Source organism: Antennarius striatus, chromosome 10 (assembly GCF_040054535.1).
Source record: "Antennarius striatus isolate MH-2024 chromosome 10, ASM4005453v1, whole genome shotgun sequence".
Taxonomy (NCBI): domain Eukaryota; kingdom Metazoa; phylum Chordata; class Actinopteri; order Lophiiformes; family Antennariidae; genus Antennarius; species Antennarius striatus.
Window position 1 is genome coordinate 20,882,828 of NC_090785.1, and position 15,553 is coordinate 20,898,380.

Below are 15,553 nucleotides of genomic sequence, written 5' to 3' on the forward strand. Positions count from 1 at the left end.
ACCGACTGCAGTAACCCCAGCTCAGAGCATGAATCCCTCAGGCACAGAGTCCACTGTGCTTGATGGATGCATCACTTCATCTGCCTCTCTTCTTATCCCAATGCACCCGTCACCTAGGAACTGAGAAAATCTGGACTTATATTAAATGGCTGTCTACCACTGCATTTCCAAATCAAATGCTTCTACTTTCACTATTAAGCATAGTCCAAAGTTGTATTGTTGTTCTTTGGTTGACAAAACGTTTCATTATTCACTGATTTTCTTCCGACTGGATTTGTTTTTCGATGAAAAGAAGATCCTGACTAGCCTTGTAGTTTTTAATAAATGCATTGGACAATTCTTAATCTAATTTTAGAAGTTTCTGCAATCCCTGTAGCTGTTTTCTATGCATGATGCATGCCTATGATTTGACACTCCTCAAACGTACTAACACCTTTTCCTCGACCATGGGATGCCTTCTAACCTTATTTAAGAAAACAGAAGAATCTCATTGCATCAGTTGGCTTTAACAACTTTGAATACGCTGCAGTATTGATCCAATATGAGGCACATACCAATTTGTTTACTTAAATCTATGTGACCATTTGTTTTTTGAACAGGCAGTGTATATCAGAGCAATGTGAGGTGGTTCAGTAGCAGAACTGCTATCTGGTTTGCTCTTGAAGGGAAAACCGAAATGGGACAACCAATACAAGAACTCCTTGAACCAAAAGGGATAGCAAACTTGGCTTTTTTTGGTAGACATAGCACCTGAACATGTTGAATAAAAGCCTTCACAGACAAGATGCAGTATCGTGCCATCTATCTGCACACGTCATGGTCTTTGGGATGAAGCAGTAACATTGTTCACAGACACTGGTTGGTACTGGATCCCTATGCCATGCATTTCCCAGCTCTGCGGGACATCATGGTTGACAATACAGGTTTGCAAAGGAAGCTTGTGCAGCAATCACTGCATCCCTCACTGATGAGTTCAATGACCACTTTAGAAAAGTTGCACTGTCAAAAAGGGCATTTTGTTCTCCTTTTCCTTCAGCGTGGACTCTGATAAGACTCCACCTCACCTGATGGAGCTTCAGTGGGACTCTCCTGTGATTTTTACCAGCAGCTGTTTCCAGACAGGCACACATTTGGGCTTATCATGTTTGCGTGAGCAGACTTTGCTATAAACTAAGACCAAGTGAATCCCACCTACGTGACAGTGTATGTCTATCACTGCTTTCCAGCCAGACATCCTGAGATCCAGAACTCAGGTCCACTCTTCACATCAGTGTCAGTAGTTTGTTGCTTAAATCTCACAAAAAGATTTGTTTAGTTTTTGTTGGGTTCTGCTGGTACTTCAGATACCCTGTGTGTCCTGATGTGTTCATCTGATGGCTTACATGTGATACCTTCATTGTTTGTTGACTAGAACCAAAAATATTCGATAATAACTAAGTACATCTTGGATTGTTTTTCTATATCATGACAATGGTGGCTGCTGGCCCTCAGACTTGTTCACATATCAAATCTGGCCCTCCTTACAAAAGGTGTGACGCCCCTGGTATATCATAAACAAATTACAGTGGTACCTCTACTTACAAATGTCTCGACTTACGAAATTTTCTTACGAAATTTCTCAGCAAGAAAATATTGCCTCTAGTCACGAAAGAAATTTCAACTTACGAAAGGTAAAAATACAGTATGGGCTGATACCCGCAGCTCCACAGGTTCCTGAATGCAACATTCTCATAGCTGCTCTGCCATTGGCTATTACCTAGTATCTTCTTGGCATCCCATTGGCTAAGAGGGACCTCTGTGTGGAGCTAGATCGGTGTTTATGCAGGGTCCTCGTCATTCTGCCCTCGACCCGTGAGGTGTTCAGATAGTTTTGCACAAATATATAAACTTTTTGAGTATTCTCTATGGGTCCCAAGAAAGTGACGGAGAAAAGAGGAAAAGACGAAGAGTTTTTTTATCCTTACAAAGCAAGAGATCATAGAAAAGCATGACAAAGGGATGCGTTTGGTTTATCTCGCCAAAGAATATGGCCGTAATGCATCTACAGTCGTCAGGTTATTAAAACAAAAGTTTAAGAAGTTTAAGGCATCGTGTGGGTGGTTGGAGAAGTTCAAAAGGAGGGGACTGGAATTCACTCAGTTGTTCGGCATGGTGAGACGATGAGCGCATGAACCAAAGAGGGCAAAAAACAATGAGGACAGTAGTTAAAAGGTAAATGACCATTTTTATTCTTTGTTCTTTACATTATGCACAACTCTCATTTATTGTGTAATAATCTAATCGTAACATGTATTTGTTACATGTTTTGATGCATTTTTATGCTTTATAAAACATTTATGTCTGAATTTTGGGGGGCTTGGAACGGATTAAGGCATTAGCATGGAAAACACGTCTCTACTTACAAAAATTTCTACTTAAATAATTTCTTCTGGAACCAATTAATTTTGTAAGTAGAGGTACCACTGTATCTCAAAAAGCAATGTTTACACCTCACAGAGGATGTCTCACGTTATCAGCTGACCAGGGGTTGCATTAAAAAAAGTATTTTTTTAAAAATCACTATTTGCTGGTTGCCACTTTCAGAAGAGAATAGTTTACATCTACCTTTTCCCATTATTTTTCATGCATGGTAATATGGCTGCAGCTGAACCCAATGCCAGGAAATGGTACCAAAAGCAAAAAAAAGTGATAAAAATGTAAACCACTGGATATGGAATTGTAGTTGCTGCTGATCTTAATGTTTTCAAAATACAGCATGTCCCAATTACAAGATTTTTCTGAAACAGTGAAGGTACATAAAGCCATAGACACCTAGGTTTCTTTAGGTAGATGAATGCCTAGATGACTGAAGGAGAAAACGCCAAGATGACTGAATGAGCCAACAGGCAGGCACCAAGATCTGCACAGACCTTCAGTGTTTGGAGGACTTGAAGTGGTCTTACCTTATTACAGTGGCGACCGATGCCCATAAGAAAGTTGTCAGGTTTAATATCTCTGTGGATGAAGTTCTTTGTGTGTACATATTCAATCCTGCTGATCATCTGAAGATGAGAAGGAGGACAATTTAATGTCATGTACCAGTACATGGAGTTGCTATTAATTTTATTGGTTGCTCCAGTGCTTTCCTGCAATAGTTTGTTGATATCTTTGTAAAGGAAAAACAAACAGTCATGGTATGTCCTGCACATATGTAATGTGGGAAGAACTGTACTCGCCATATAAATTGAAGCACTGATGATACATCAGCACTGACAGTATCTCTGGCCTTCTGGATGAGGTGCAACACTCCATTAACTTCATTAGAAATAACATTTACCTGGTCTGCCAACATGAGGACAGTCTTCATGGTGAAACGGCGAGAACAAAAGTTGAACAAGTCTTCCAGACTGGGTCCCAGCAAGTCCATGACTAGGACATTGTAGTCCTTCTCTTGGCCATACCACCTGGAGAGAAAAAGCACCATTTTGGATCTGTCAGTGGTTGTGAAGAGACGTTACTTTGGCTTCATTTCGACAGGATTAATATCTCTCTCTCTTTCTCTCTCTCTCTGTCAGTCTGTCTCTTTCTCTCTCGGCTGCTGTGGGGCAGGCGGCCAGCTGCTGTGGTTTTCTACAGAGCCGGTGGTTGCGGCTTCCACTGTCGGGCAAAGGGGTGCCTGTGGCTTCTTACGCGGCTGTGGCGGCCTCCGGTGCGTTGGCCCGGGCTCTGCGGCGGCAGCCTAGTGGGTTTCTGACCCCTTCCTTCACTGGGTCGCCGACCGCCGCCCCGGTGCCACAGAATAACGCAAGGTACGGGTGACAGCACAAAGGTTAAACAGCCAGTTTCTGTGGTTTCTGTGGCTGTTTCCGCAGCCTTATGAGGTTCCAACTCCCTCGCTGGCAGAATTGCCGGCCATCAACCCGGAAGCCACGAGTGACAGCACAAAGGTTAAACAGGACACAGATAACAGCACAAAAGATTTGGTGGAGGCTGAGGGGACCAGAGAGACAGCCGCCAGGAATGGTAGGGTCTCAGCTGGAGGAGGAGAAAGATGGTGATATTGTGAGAGACGAGGAATTGTCAAAGATATCTTGTTTAAGAAAAAACACTGACACAAGAATAAAGTGAAGAAAATTGCTGAAGAAACACCTGAGACATCTACTGATACAAGTAGCTCTGAGAACGAAAATGACAACAGTCTAGAAGAAGCTGTTACAGAAAAATACGATTTGCAAAAAAATAATAAATTCCTGCACAAAAGGTTCCAGGACCAATGTAGAAAGGACCGAGGTAGAAAACTTCTTTCCCGATCAACATGTTTCTGGATTGCAATCATTTTGGTTTGTTTTTATAGGCAAAGAGGTTTTTAGATTGAAGAAACTAATGACAAAAAAGCATGATTGTGGACAGCGATGAGTTGGTTTTGGAATTTTGTCTGTTTTTTTTAAAGTTGTGTTTTAAGTACAGTATTTTCTGCACTTTAAGGCACACGGGATTATAAGGCGCACCTTTAATGAATTGTTTATTGTATCATTTATTTCACATATAAGATGCACCGGATTGAGTTTTGAACTGCCAGGCAGGAGGCCTAGAGGAAGACCAAAGAGGAGGTTTATGGATGTAATGAGGGAAGACATGAAGGTAGTTGGTGTGAGAGAAGAGGATTCAAAGGACAGGGCTAGATGGAGGAAATTGATTCGCTGTGGCGACCCCTGAAGGGAAAAGCCGAAAGGAAAAGAAGATACAGTAATCCCTCATTACTTGCGATTAATATGTTCCAGGACAAGCAAAAACAAAATTCCATAATATAGCGACCAAATATTTAATTATTATTTATGGTTATTCAAACAGTAATTCAAACCAGTGACGTGTGGTGAAGTTCACGGCAGTGAGGCAGCGACGTCAAAATCAGTTCTAAGAGTCAAACAGAGTGGCGTGTTTGCCATTACATTTGCAGCCTGACATTAAAAACTGGTTAAATGCATTACAAGTTTACCACTCAGTTTGAACAAGGCGGGTTATTTCCTGATCTGAAGTTCGAAGCAGATATTTAAGCTTTGACGTTCGTCTTCTTTTATTAATAAATCTTGTTTTGATGTACATGCTCTGATCCTTTAATAAATCTGACTGGTCATTCTTCCAGTCACAAATCCAGACCTCTGAGCTTGATGCCCCCACCCTACCAACCTGTGGATACTGGATTCCCCCAACATGGAATCAGAATTTAAATATGAGAATGAATGAAATCTATTTAGGAACCAATTAACAGGGTCAGAATAAAAAAAAGGTTTTGAAAAGATCACAATTCAGAACAAGACATGTTAAAAATTATAATTTCCTCATTACTACTGCTGTTATTGTGGTACAGTAGTTACCACGAACACATTATGTCTGCACAGGTCTATGTCCCTATCTATCCCCTTTATCCAACCCTCTCATTCCTCCATCCATTCCCTCTATCCATTGTCTGTCTGTAGACCTGCTTCTCTTCACTGACTTCACTCATGAGCCACATTTGATTTTACAGTATGGTGACTTGTGTCTGAACTGGCTCTATGGACAGGTGCTAATAACACACTTCATACATCTGCTCTGCCTTTAACACCATGTAGAGACTCCACCAGAACTCCAACATGAGCAGACAACCCACCCTCACTGGACTTGCACCAAAAGAACCCAGACATTGTCATTAACAATAACCTCTCTGATCACCTCATTAAAAAGCATACTGGTTCAAAATAACAGCAGCAGGTGTTTGAATGGATGTAGTCCACATGACAACACTGGACAGACATCACCTTAACAGTCACCCTGTGACTACAAATGGGGGAAGCTTGTTACAAAGCTGGACTTCAGATATCATGTAATAATAATAATAATAATGGATTAGATTTATGTAGCTCTTTCTTGTCTGGACACTCAAAGTCGCTTACATTGGATCCACTATTCATTCACACCTCATTCATACTTGGTGGTGGTAAACTACGTACGTAGCCACAGCTGCCCTGGGGCAGACTGACGGAGGCGTGGCTGCCAATCTGCGCCTACGGCCCCTCCGACCACCACTGGAACAATCACACACATTCACACACCAGCGAGTGCCACACTGGAGGCAAGGAGGGTAAAGTGTCTTGCCCAGGGACACAACGACAAATGACTTGGCGGGAGCGGGAATCGAACCGTCGATCTTGAATCATTGGACGACCCGCTCTACCGCTGAGCCACGGTCGCCCCGTGACAGCAATCTGCCTATGTAGAACGAACAGCTTCATTTTCACTTAATTGCTTTCAAACAGTAGAAAGTAATTTAGTTTTTAAGTTTATCTAGCCTTTATTCTATAATTTGAATAAAAAAACTTTGCTCAGTTTTATACTGTATATTTGAAAACAAATTTAGTCTGTTGACATGTTTTTTGTATTGCAGTGAGTAGCGCCTGACAGAATATCTTGTGTGTTTTTTATGCTCATCAGGTTTACCACTTACTATCTACAATTGTATTTTGATACTTTATCATTGCATATAAATATCCCAGTAAAACTGACTTAATGTGATGTTATTCGAGGGTCATATAATCTCCCTGATGAGGTTCTCTCCAACACTGAAGGGAATGTGCCCCCAGAAGATGTATCTACCCAGGAACTCAACAAAAACATCTGGCCCAAATGTTCCTACACATTCAGTGGAAGTGTTTTAGCTTTCTCCACATGCTGCTGGTACCACTCCATGATTTCATGACCTGCACAACATTATGAAGGTGTATTCTAAGACTTGTGGACTTCCTGCTGGACTACCAGCAGCCTGGCTCACCAAATCCTCAATGACTCAGCATGTGCACACACACGCACACACACACTCAACACAGTCTCTTTCCAGCATCTAAGCGGATTCCATCTGCTCGCAGGTTCTTCTGTCCGAGAGCAGAGCCACCTTTTCCCAATGTCACTTTTTCTCTGAACTCAGATGGGCTATAAAAAAATTCAAGCCCTGTGCAATGCTGTTGAATGAGCACAACACAGTGTTCGTATGCATAATGTTAGTCATTGTCATTTCTGTTGCTTATTCTGCTGTTTTTTAATTGCTGCCTTATTTTCCATGGCTACATATTTAAATTTTTTGGTATTAATCATATATATTGGTATTTAACATTTACAACTGGACACTCAGCTACAGTAAACTCATCTTGACTAGTGGCAGCTCACCACTGCCTTGGCACCCATTCCTCTTTTGCTCTTTCACGTGCTGCTCATCATCTTACCAATTGCCCCTCATCTTTGTCTTATATAACCAATTTAGTGAAATTAATTTTAGTATATCAATGTGAAATGTTTTCTATTTTCACAGCTTTCAAGGTGTGTGCCTGTATGTATCTCAATTCACAGAATTCATCAATTTGCTCATCTCTCCCACTACACTAAAAATGTCAAGTTGTGTGAAACCAAAGTGTAGAGATGGGGAACTAAACTGTCATAGGAGGTGGACTGACAGCAGGCAAACCAGCAAGGGATAGGCAGCAGGATGAGCAGGTACGACAGGCTCCAACAAGACACTGTTGCAACATGACGCCTGACTCGCAGGCACATGACTCATACAATCACCATGTGGCTTCAAAACCTGCCACAACGTAAAGCAGAAAAACCAAAGGAACGTCTCTATTTTCTAATTCACCATCTTCTGTTCTAAACGAAGATCTGAGTTGACATTTACACCTATTTTTACCATTGTTCTGAGTTTCCCATTACTCAGTTGTCCTTCTTCCAAAGGGGAGAGAAGCTGGTTGAGCTTTATGGTCATTGGGAGGAAGCACTTCCTGCGATGCTGCTCGCGGGGTTCACCCTACCACTTAATACCTCAGGTGTGACTCCAGGGAAGCGTGGAGGAGGTAAGAGGCATTGTCCACAAGACAACTGCCTCCCCTCAGATATCTCCCAAGACACAAATTATTCTACTAGATCAGAACCAGCTTTCTGATGACCAAACTGATAATGATCAACGATAACAACTGAACTCTACTTTCAGATCAAATAAATTAAAAGGTCACCCTAGCATAATTTCTTTCAGTTGTAAGCTTGAAGGACAGAAATGCATCTTTATTGACTTTGTAATCATCTTGATTTCTGTGCAGGGGAGAAACTTCAAATGTTCTAGCTAGTTTATGACTTTAAGCAAGTCCCATTTTTTCAAAATTCACTACATGGTTATTGCACTCATTACACTAGCCTGCTCTGTTTTTACCCAGAAATTTGCAATATTTATGACAATCAACATGATTACTTCCTCAGTCACATTTTAAACTCAACAACAGATTTTATAAAATGCTTTGCTCTTCAGTTTAATAGACTCTAAATTCAATGGATGTTACATCACAAGAACCCTCCTACATTCAAGCTCAATCCATGCCAACAGTGAGAAAAGCAGCTACAACTACGCTACTGGTCTATCCCATCAGCCCAGCAGCCCTTAATGTCTTTAGCAGAGTCCCATATGCAGCAGGTTGTGAGGTGCTAGTTTACCACTGATAGACCTAAACCCCATTTTCACTACAGAATTTCCTCAGCTCTCCTCACCTTATTTTAGTTACTACTACTTTACATCCTGCTCCACTGCATTTGTAAGTGAACTTAGTAGGAACTAAAATGTCACAGGAACATTACAGACCACTGACTGTTCAATTCCCAATTCATACAATGCATCTGGCATAGCACAAGCCATTGGCCCCACACTCACACAGGAAAACTTCCTTCACTATAATTTTTGTTATACAGCTGTTGTACTGAGGAGGTGCAGACAGTCTTGCTGTAAAAATGAATGGATAACCAGAGGAGGACAAGAGGCGTGTAACGACCTAAAGCCCACACTAAGGTTTGTACGCAGACCCTAAGGCAGCCCCATTCCGCAATAGAAAAATACAGGCTGGACAACTCTGTTGACCGCGCAGCTTAAAGGTGAAGCCATAGTATGGAGCATGTCTACTGTTGGTTTAGCAGGTGCTCGGGTCACTTGGGCCTTGTTCAGACTGTAGGCATATCAGATTTTCTTCCATATCTGATTTTTAGGGATGACTGTTCACACTGTTTTTAGCAAGTGACCAAATGCGATATGGCTCTGTTCAGACTGAGCCACATTACCGGCTGATCTGACAGGTATCCATAGCAACGACGTTGGGGCGGAGTCGTCGTTCAGTGTGCATATGTATAATTTGTTAGGTCATATAACTGCAACGGCGACAACAACGACGACGACGAACTTTAAGTTTTATTACCTAGTGTATTGGCAATATCACTGTCTGGTAGAGGTGGAGAAAACACACACACAACGTCAATTTTTTCTTCTGTGTTTTACCGCTCTGTAGTGTCTGACGCTATTCCTTCTGGCGCCTCCATCTCGCGTCGCAAATATGATATCAAGGTCCGTCGTATCTGATCAGAGTGTTAGGAGCTGTTCATACTGCAGACACCTCTGTTCCTATCTGACACGAAACTACCTCCCGAATGTTGTTTGTCCCGCAAAATCTGATTGGGACTGTTCAGGCTACGCCAGAGATATGCGACCTCAATCTATATGGGCTAAAAATCAGATATAGGCAACTAGTCTGAACGGGACCTTATGCCACTTTGCATGCGCCTTCAATTTAAGAGAGTTAGTTGGACAGGGTGGATGCACACAAGGAAACTTATCAAATAGGCCTACCATAGTTAACAAAACCTTACAAATGTGTCCTACTCGATGTGAAGTAACACTGTCAATGAAACAAATCAGACTACTATTGTGCCACGCAGCATTCTTTATGCTATTTACAGTAATCCATGTGACCTGAACCTAAGCTACCAATAAGGCCCAGGACCAGTGATATACAGCAGCTTCCTGTGGTGTGGCAGCAGGGGGGTAGGGGGTGGGGAGACGGGACAGGACGGGACGGGACTGGAGACTGTCAGGCATTTACTGGACTGTCTGTGATTTTGTCAGGACAAATACCGTCTGTGTAGCTTCTCAGTTATCCAGGTCATGGTTATCAAAAAGCTGTATAACAAATACCAACATTTGGATTTATTATGTTTAGACAATTAAACACCATTTAGCCAGGTCCAATTAAGAGCAATACAGTGCGCCCTCATTACTTTGCAGTTAATGTGTTCCAGGAACCACACACGAATAACAAATTCCGCAATATGTCGACAATTTACCATATTATTTACTGTAATTTGAATGTTTATGAACCCTCCCCATACTGATATTAGAGTAGAGAGTAGAATAGAACTTATGATTTCTTAAGGAGGTTCCATCAGGGAAATTAACCACCTTTTATCTATTACCTTTCCCCATACTCTTATCAACTGTTTAAAGCACTTCCAATGTCTCATGGAAGTATGATGCGTTCAGGGACTCACGGAAGGCAGGGCACGTCCAGATGCTGTCAGCCAATAGAATGCGTGTACGGTATCACATGACTACCTACCAAAAACCCGCGATGAGGTGAAGTCGCGAGTGTTGATGAGCGAATGCGCACTGTAGTGCACTATCTTTAATTTTACTGCTCATTGGCACTCTCTCTCCACATAGTGAACTTTTATTTCATCACCATGTTCCATGTGAAATCAGCGAGCTGGACTGTCACTAGGAGCTAGTATGACTAAGCCACTGTGGCTCTGTGTAAAAGAATTGAGCAAGCCACAACAAGCCACATTCTGTGTCCAAGACAGTGGCGCAGTGCGCGGACGGCCGACGCTCGTTGCAGGGGGCGGAAACACCCCTGGGGGAGTCAGGGGGCCTCCCCCGGGAAATGTTTTAGAAAATGGGGTTGTTTTCCTGCATTCTGGTGCATTCTGAGGACAAAATCTTCTGTTCAGTTTACCTAGAAAAATACACTAAAGTCAACAGTTCAAGCTTAACCATCTTTATTTCTGTCCTACTTTATGCAGGTATGAATGTGAGATTCAACAATTGAAAACTTCCATTCACTATGTGAAGATAGTCATAAAAAATATTACTCAATGTTTACTTGTAAGTTTTACTTATAATAGAAGACATTTTAACTTTGACCACCACCAACACCATTGGCATGCCATAGTTTTTTTGGTTTTTTTTAATGCAACATGATTTTTCATTTCAATTTAAAAAGGCATGAAAAATACCAAGTGAGGTGAATACATATTTACATGCATCGCTGGTGATTCCTGCCGGTCACAGGTATTAAAAGTCTAAGACTACAAACAAGTATTGATAATATCTTTCATTTACCTTCTGATCGGTCTGTCACCACTCCTCTCAGCATTCACCGTTTATTTATTAATGATTATTTAATTAATAATTATTTATTATTTATTAACTGGATTCTTTTGATCGATCGTCCTCGCCTTGTTGTACACAAATTCGCGGGTTCAGCTTGTAAAAAAACTTTTGTTTTTCATTGGACGAGAGGAGGTCATGACCCGAGTACATATTTAATGATCGGGAGCGTTCGGGTCAGTTCGGCTATTTCCGTCACCATGCTTCGGCTAAATTCCGTCGGCATGCGGAGATAGCGGCGCTCGCTAGCGGAAACAGCGGCCCTAGAGCCGCTCACTAGCGGAAACAGCAGCGCTAGCTAGCTAGCACCGCTTGCGAGCGACAAAGTTTGAAGTTTTAGCCTTTTTTCCGTAAAAATAAGAACGCCACTGTGGCTACACAGTCTAAAAACCTTGTAGCCAATCTGGAATTTACTTCGCCTATGGCGAAGAGGCGAATCGCTAGCGCAAGCCCAGACGAGGGTAAATATGATGCAAGCTAAAATACATACATTTCAGCCAAGCCTCCATTTTCAAAATACATTTTAGTTCCGCACATTTTTGACAAAGATAGTGCATGACCATTTAGAATTTCATCATTGAAGAATACTTTTTATCTTAAACAGCTAAACCAGCAGATTGTAGAAAAATGTGTTTTCTGAAATCATGGAGAAAATATGTAGTAGTATCATTCTGTTACAGTAATGCCTTTTCATGTGTTAGTACCACTTCACTTATGCATGATGATTTCCAAACTCACCAGGTTCCTCAACATATAAATCTACTAAAAAGGACAAGAACACATATACTGTAACAGATATCAAAATTTTGGATTTGGCTGTTATCTGTGATAACAAATGAGCCCCTAATATCTGTTCATCAACCAAAAACCCAGTTTCAGATTTGTTTTTAAAATATGTCAAAACACAGTCAAACCCTATGTAGTGAGCACCTCTATAAGGTAACTCCCTGCTCAGAACAGCTGCTTTTTCATGACTAACACACCAGTTAAGTCCCTGAACAAGACACACACCCAGCCAGATCCTGACCAGTACTTCAATGATGTGATCACATACCTGAACCTGTTCATATAAGCATACCTTTTCCAGAACTAGTAATGTGGACTCATAATGAACAAATGTGCAACATACATCACCTGTGTGTCCAAGAGCAGGTACACACAGCAGTGTTTCTGAAGCTATGAAGCAGCTATTTAACCAGTCACCAGCTCTCATTGCAGCTGTGGCTGGTCGGAATAACTGATGTGCTAAACTGATCATGGACAATAAGAACTTGTAGCTGTAACAAATCAGCCCAGAGCTTGGATGTCAAATACAGAGCTTCCCTGACCACCATAGTGGTTAGCAGGTCCGCAGGAAAGCACTTGAATTGAATAAAACCAATACTTCAATGCTGTCAAGTATCACAGCAACAAATACAAAATTAAAAAAGCTTAATTGAAACATGCCCTTAAGATAAAAATACCAAGAATGGTTCCAGTACACAAAACTGAGGTTTTTGAGTTAAAAAACTAAAAGACTTCAGGCGAGGATATTACCACTACTGTTAATGTTACAAATACAACAACATATGATTAAACTGGCATAAAAAACTGTCAAAGTTCAAATGTGTTCTAACTTTTTTAAGAAATCATATGGATAAATACACAACTGGGAGTAAAAGATTATTCATTCATTCATCTTCTGAACCACTTCATCTGCCGTAGTGGGTCAAAGATCATTAGAAATTTAATTTAATTAAGTGCTTTTAGATGAAATGTACAGTAGATGGAACACAAGCTGTAAGAATAAAAAATCACATGAAAATCACATTAGTTCTAAAAATTAATGAAGAAATGAAAATTAAGCAAAACGTTGTAGCCTTATTAAAGAGGGTGTCAAAGTCACACACACACACACACACACACCAATGTAAAGGTAAAACCTGCTCTACTCTGGAAACTATGACTGGCAAATCTGGCCATTTCTTTCTGAAGAGTGAGATAAAACCAAAATTAACTTCAAAACAACAGAGCAGGGCCATATTCCCTCTCCTGTACAGAGCAGGGGAAACATTCCCTCTCCTGTACAGAGCAGGGGAAACATTCCCTCTCCTGTACAGAGCAGGGGAAACATTCCCTCTCCTGTACAGAGCAGGGGCCACTGTCTCTAGTAGTCCATGAAACTATTGTGGTCCTGGCAGGTCTGTAACTCTCAGCTCCGAGTCCGTGGATCTCGCGGTGAGGCGCTGCTTCTCTGTGGGCTGCTGGTTGTTTATGCTCCCGCCCCGCCGCCATTTTCTGCCGGGGAGCGGAAGACATGTTGGAGCTCCACAACAAAGACGAGCGGCCATTTCCACCGCTCCCGTTCTCACTTCGAGAGCCGTTAGTAACCACTAAACGGAACAAACCAACACCTGGCCGGTTAAACCACATCCATTTCAGCAGAGAATAAAAGAATGGTGTTTGAAACGTGTCCGAAAACACGCGGTTCCATCTTAATGTGTGTCATGTTAGCCACGCAAACAAGCCGCGGAACAACACGGCTGCTCTGTCGCGTATGTCCGGTCAAACCTTACCCCCTGGGGGGATCTAACTTTACTTGATGAGGGGAATCTAACCTTACCTGATGTGGGGGATGCCGACGCCTCCTTGCAGGATTTTGTACAGCTTGCTTTCGTATAACAGTTGAGGGTGTCTGGCTTTCTGTGACTCCAGTTTTACGGCGACCTCCTGCAAATAACACTATATTTAAAGCCTCGATAACATCGTGCCAGCCTGTCACGACAAATCTTTAGGAGCATAGTATAATCCAATATTAATAATATGAATAATCGAATGTGGTTTCAGCACCCTGAGTGTCTGAATGCTAACGCGTTAGCTCAATATTACAGCTAGCACGCAAACAACTATCCGACAAGAGCACACACACGGACAAGTTAAACAGAATTGTGTTACCTCGCCGTTTGTGATGTTGATGGCCAGGTAGATGTCACCGAAAGAGCCCGATCCGATCTTCCTGACCAGCTTGTATTTTCCACCGACTATAAACTCGGCTTTGGAGCCGCTGCTGCTCGCCATAATGACCACCGAATGACAATCCCCCGATTCTCTGGATCAAGCTCTACGTGGAAGCCCAGATTTTGACACAGACCGACTCCTTTATACTTAATCCGTGTTTTCACAGCAATAACCCAAAATGTTTTACTGAAAATGATCGCTGACGCAAAACGCAGGTTGGACACTAACTTCGATGATTCTCAGTGTTGCTCGCTTTGTTAACAGGCTAATGTTGGCAAACACAACAGTCCTTCGCGGAATGTCGTGTCAATGTAGGAGCAAACACATCCAAGAAGAAATCAACAAGCTTTCGGCCTTGTTCGAGCACCAAGCTACCTGCGAGGAGCAGCTAATGAAATCCACCGTTAGCTAACATTAGCTTCAAGCTAGCCTCGCAAGGACCGCCGCGCAAAAATTGGCCGGATTTCCTCGGCGCTGAGGGCCAGAAATTGCTTTTTGAATTAAGTTCCGAATATATCGTTGCCTTGTCTATACTTCTCAGTCATATAAGAGTTTAATCGGTTAACTTAAAAGGGTCACAACCGTTCGTACAACGCGTAACCTACTCACTCCGCCATCTTGTTTTCCCTACCCTTTCTCTCAGCTGCTTTCCTCAGTGAGTGATTAGCTGGCGCGTGAGCACTTCACTGCAGTCGGAAAAAACACAACCAACACCATTACAGTACAGTACTACCGAAACCAACGGCAACCAACACCATTACAGTACAGTACTACCGAAACCAACGGCAACCAACACCATTACAGTACAGTACTACCGAAACCAACGGCAACCAACACCATTACAGTACAGTACTACCGAAACCAACGGCAACCAACACCATTACAGTACAGTACTACCGAAACCAACGGCAACCAACACCATTACAGTACAGTACTACCGAAACCAACGGCAACCAACACCATTACAGTACAGTACTACCGAAACCAACGGCAACCAACACCATTACAGTACAGTACTACCGAAACCAACGGCAACCAACACCATTACAGTACAGTACTACCGAAACCAACGGCAACCAACACCATTACAGTACAGTACTACCGAAACCAACGGCAACCAACACCATTACAGTACAGTACTACCGAAACCAACGGCAACCAACACCATTACAGTACAGTACTACCGAAACCAACGGCAACCAACACCATTACAGTACAGTACTACCGAAACCAACGGCAACCAACACCATTACAGTACAGTACTACCGAAACCAACGGCAACCAACACCATTA

At 42.2% G+C, this 15,553-nt stretch overlaps 1 protein-coding gene across 3 annotated transcripts in view; it reads right to left on the reverse strand.

The window, feature by feature from the left end:
* Nucleotides 1-14,919, reverse strand: part of csnk1a1 (casein kinase 1, alpha 1) — a 41,169-nt gene extending 26,250 nt beyond the window's left edge. Inside the window, exons 1-4 of one of the 3 annotated variants that reach the window (XM_068325125.1) lie at nt 14,198-14,919; nt 13,866-13,972; nt 3,317-3,443; nt 2,943-3,041 (exon numbers count right to left, since the gene is read on the reverse strand). In XM_068325125.1, coding sequence (XP_068181226.1) covers nt 2,943-3,041; nt 3,317-3,443; nt 13,866-13,972; nt 14,198-14,320 — 456 coding nt within the window. In that variant the 5' untranslated portion in view covers nt 14,321-14,919. The remainder of the gene's footprint in view (nt 1-2,942; nt 3,042-3,316; nt 3,444-13,865; nt 13,973-14,197) is intronic. The other 2 variants (XM_068325124.1, XM_068325126.1) reach the window with 2 other exon arrangements.
* Between the last annotated feature and the right edge of the window lie 634 nt (nt 14,920-15,553).